This window comes from Coptis chinensis, unplaced genomic scaffold (genome assembly GCF_015680905.1).
Source record: "Coptis chinensis isolate HL-2020 unplaced genomic scaffold, ASM1568090v1 utg2180_pilon_pilon, whole genome shotgun sequence".
Taxonomy (NCBI): Eukaryota; Viridiplantae; Streptophyta; class Magnoliopsida; order Ranunculales; family Ranunculaceae; genus Coptis; species Coptis chinensis.
In genome coordinates this window covers 148,141-152,960 of record NW_028238123.1, presented here as the reverse complement: position 1 = coordinate 152,960, position 4,820 = coordinate 148,141, and the positions used below count along the sequence as shown (strand labels likewise).

Below are 4,820 nucleotides of genomic sequence, written 5' to 3'. Positions count from 1 at the left end.
CATTTCGTAGTTAAATCAATTTAGTTAATATCTTGTTTTGAAATTGCATCGTAGTTTAAGTTTGTAAATCTCTCATTGACTTTGGAAAACTCCCAATAAAAGAAAACATTGAATACTAAGGAACTAAGAGTGCAACGAATCTTTTACTCCACTCTATTTCGATAGATTCGAGAGTAGAAATATTTGATAACATAGCAACGTATAGTTTTAGTTTTACTTGCGTTTGAACTTCATCGTTTATACGTAGGTAAGACTATATCATTTTACATTTATCATCAACCGTTAATAAATTTATTAGTAACGGTTATTAATTTTGTTCTTGATTCATTCCCAACAAATAAAAGTGATGGTAATTACCCATTTGTAACGCTTGCAATTCTGTTACTATCACTATTTGCATGAGGCATTTATAACGGTTCTGTATCCGTTAGTAATAATTTGACATTTTTTTTAGAAAAAATAATGAAATTTCCTGGCCTTTTTTTTTGACAGGCCACCTATAATGCTTCAACACCTACACCTGCACCCTTTTCACTCCACAATATATTAACCAAATTTTTCTATTCATCCATAAACTAACAATCTCTACCATATATATATATATACAATTCAAAACCTAATCACAAATACAACAACTGCAAAGACACAAGTTGTTTGATGAGTACTACCCACCTTTATCATTGAGAGAATAAGAATTTTGGTAATACATAAGGGTTTTTTCACCACGTCCAAACATATACAAGCAACAACACCAAAACAAAGTATCGTATGGTAGTTACTATAATACATTAACAAAGTAAGCTGTCAACATTGATCAAGGACAACCAACACTTTAGTCCATCAAATAAATTAAACCTTGAACCTAACCATTAGCCTTGATATATATACAGCCCGGCTCTCAAACAGATATACTTATTCTCCTAACTTACGGACTTGACAAAAAGAGGTAATCTCACGTGAGAAAGAAGAAAAAGGGGAAAAAAACCCACGCACACAAAAAGGGAAATAATCTTCTATTTTCTCTCTCTTTGTGACTCTCTCTCTCCATCCAAATTCTCTCTCTTCCGTCTCACACTTTTATCACTTCTGGTTCTTTCCTTCAATCTTTCTTCTCCCTTTTCACTACCGTCTTTTCTCTTTTTCTCGCCATATTAACAAAAAGAGGAAAAAAAAACTTAATCCCCTGCTCTCAATAAAATCCAAATTGAAATGGAGTAAATACTATTGGCAATTGATGCTATAACAAATCGGAAGCGATTGTTTCCTTAACTTAACTTGAAATGAAATTATTGATAATTACTAGAAAATGATAAATTGTAGATTGTGGTGGTTTGGTGGAGGCATTTGGGGGACTTAATGATTAGTGCACCATGATTGGTGGTGGTCTATTATATTCTAAAGCAAACCGACAAAAACCATGGTAGACCTGTGATTTGTACGATGTAGATGCCTATTTTGGTATTGTGAGGGTTGGAAGGAATATATATATATATATATATATATATATATATATATATATATATATATAGGGGAGGGATTAGTAAACAACAGATTTTGTAAAACAGATCTTACAATGAATGTGGGCCTTACAACACATCAAATCCTAGGGTCCTCAAGAGAGTTCGGACAGTTATCACAATTGACTCAAAAAATGAGAATAATGGCTCACGTGCTCAACTACAGCTCAAGCCATTTTGACCAATATATTTCTCCGCGGTCTTTCTCTCCCCTTTCAACGTGTTTCGCTCTCTCTCTCCCTTCTCTCTTTCTTCTTCAGAACATCCCCCCTCTTAAAATCCTGACCAATTCACTCATTTGTTAATTAAGTTTTCAATTTTCATAAAAAAAAAAAAAAAGACAACAAGGAAGTCAACAAGAGGGAAGGCACCAAGGAAGCAGCTTGGAACAAAGGCAGAAGAAAATTAAATCGACCTTGAAAGAAATGAGGAGTGAAGGCCTGGTACTGTTGCTTTCTGGAAAATCAGGAAATATCATAAGAGTTTTAAGCTTTTTAATCAGGAAGCTTCTGTTCTAACGTCTAGTCTGTGACCGTGAAATCGCTCAGGATTTCGAGACTGATCTTTAGAAAGAAGATTTTCCTCTTAAAATTTTGTTGTTGGGATGAGACTTTGTAAAAATAAAGTAAATTTTACCCATATAGTACTTGTGTGAGCAAAATGAGCAATAGCTCTTGACAAATGTTAGTATGAAAATCTTTGTAAATGGGTGAATGTGTTGTTTAGTTGGGTCAATTCAATATTTAGTTTTTTTATGTGGATTCAAAATTTGACATGGAGGGTGTATCCATGTGGAGCAACTCTTGGCCTTAGTTTGTTGGAGCTGTAAAATAATGTCCTCATAAAACTTATTTTTGGTTTGCCTAAATTGTTCGAAGAGCTTTGTTGTTGTAAAGGGATATTCCCTACTGTAACATTATTTCTCTACACTAATACAAAATACCTTATTTTTCTATGCAAAAAAAAAGTATTAACAACTTAAATGTCCGACCTCATGAAAGAGACTGCTGATTTATGTGCAATGTGGAGCCTGGACATCCTCACCGTGTGGTTTGGAACTTCGAATTCCAATCAAAGGGTTCCCAAGATAGTTGAACTTGAGTCGCGCCTGTAGGTTTTAATCCACAATGAACAAGCTGGCCTGTGCCTTAGGTACGTTTCCTTGTTATATGACTTATATCATATTCAATCTCCCATTATTATAAAAGAAGTTAATTGTTTGTTTTATTGTTGTCTAGCCATCTAGCCATGATTCCCTTAGTTGACCTCCTTAATGCGTAGCTAGAAGAGACTTACTGTGTGTATTACAATCACGGGAACACATAAAGTGTCTGGAAGCAGAAGATGGAACAAACACTAAACTGCAACTTGCAACATGGAACAAACACCGAACTGCTATATGGATCGGACTATGGTTAGAACCAACGTAAATGGGGATTGTCTATTAAAAAAAAAACATAAATAGATAGCGTGCACTGCACCAAAAAGACTTACTACTCTGTTACAATCAAGAAACAAGGTCTGACAAGAAAAAAGGTATGACAATCAAAATTTACGAAGTAGAAATGTAGCACTTCACCATTTCTATACTCTAAGCAAAAAAAATTACAAGCCAAAATAAATATATATAGTGTAAGCATCCAGCAGAGTTCTACCCGTTGCCCCCTTCCAAGTATAAAATAACAGTCAACCTGAACCAAAAATAAATACTACGTGTTACTAAAATCTTCAACTCCTTCCACCATTGACGTGCCTATAGAAAATACACTAAAACTGTATTAATAACTGCGAGACTATATGGAAAAAAATGTAAAAAATAAATAAATAATACTATAGTAGTTTGTACCTTCCTGATCTGACTTTGTCTTTTTTGAAGGACAATTACGACTGTCATGATCAGCATAAGAGTTGCAAGAGTGACATTTTCTTTTGTTCTTACTTCCTTGTTCTTCCATAGGATCTAAGTATCTACCATGTTTTCCTTGTGATGCATCATCTTTTTTGTCAGGTCTACCTTTAGTTCATGAAATACAGGGATCTAAGAGCACAAGAGGCAAAGAATGGTCATCGCTTGAAGCACATGGTGCTGATGGCAAAGAAGGGTCATCTCTTGAAACACATGGTGCTGATTCACTTGGAGCATCTTCGTTGACAACTTCCCCCGGAGTGGTACATGAGATTTTTTTACCGAGTTCCCGTAAACCATCTAAGAATATCTTGTAGCTTGCTAGAGTTCGCGAGGCAATACATGCCCATTTAGTTGCTTCTTGGCATAAATATCTAACGTTCATCGCGTCAATTTGTTCTTGACATTGTGATCCTCCCTTATCATCTCTCCTAAATCGGTTAGCCCCTTTCAGCCATCTTTCTTTTATGAAACATTTAGGAATTTCATAAACATCAAGTTCGGAGAATACCTTTAGTAAGTGGGCACAAGGTATTCCAACAAACTCATAACGATGACATTCACAAACACCTTCACAAGTTTGTGGATTCCATTTCACAATCCAATGCTGATTCTCGCCATCAATTTTATTGCTCATGAACTCCACCTTATATATATTCAACTCACCACCAACAAGGTTAGCTTTATACAACTCGAGATCAAAGTACTGAGCCCTAAATTTTTCATACATCTTTCTTGTATATATCTTTGCTACATGATTCAAAATAAAACTTCTTCCAGTAACAATACGATTTTTGTGCTCCGACTCAAAATCCTCGTGTCTCTCTTTTACTTCTATAGTCTTCAAAGCTTGTTCATATTTTTGAATGAATTCCTTCAGACTAGTAGTACTACAAATATAGTCTTTGAAAAAGCTATTAATTCCCTCACTACGACCCGATGAGTATTCATACCAAAGAAAAGAAAGTAGTTCGATTATACACTTTGGAACCCATACCTCTCTATCTTTATAAAGTCCGTCCAACCAAGTATTTTCAGTCACCCCATATTTAGCTATCAATGATTTCCATATCCTCTCAAAATCCTCAATCCTAAATGTAAATCTCAGACATTCCTTCATGGCCCTTTTGAAACCTGCTTTTTAGTAGTACAACTATCCTAATTTTTTACCAAACTTCTTCTTAATATTCCAACAACACAACCGGTGTCGTGTGGTAGGAAACACCTTAGGAACAGCAGCTCTCATGGCTGGATCTGAGTCAGTAATAAAAGAAACCGAGCCCTTCCCATCGCTTTCTTCAAGTCTAGAATAGCCATAAGAAACTCTTCTCTTTTCGCCTTGTAACAATGCACATCCAAATTGGATGGTTTGAAAGTGATGGTTTACACCAGTGAAT

The 4,820-nt window shown here is 35.2% G+C and overlaps 1 protein-coding gene across 1 annotated transcript; it reads right to left on the bottom strand.

Moving 5' to 3' along the window:
• Positions 1-3,538: 3,538 nt before the first annotated feature.
• Positions 3,539-4,543, bottom strand: LOC147473604 (protein FAR1-RELATED SEQUENCE 7-like). Its single transcript, XM_086587217.1, has one exon. It carries the CDS (start codon positions 4,541-4,543, stop codon positions 3,539-3,541), a length of 1,005 nt encoding a protein of 334 aa, XP_086443343.1.
• Between the last annotated feature and the right edge of the window lie 277 nt (positions 4,544-4,820).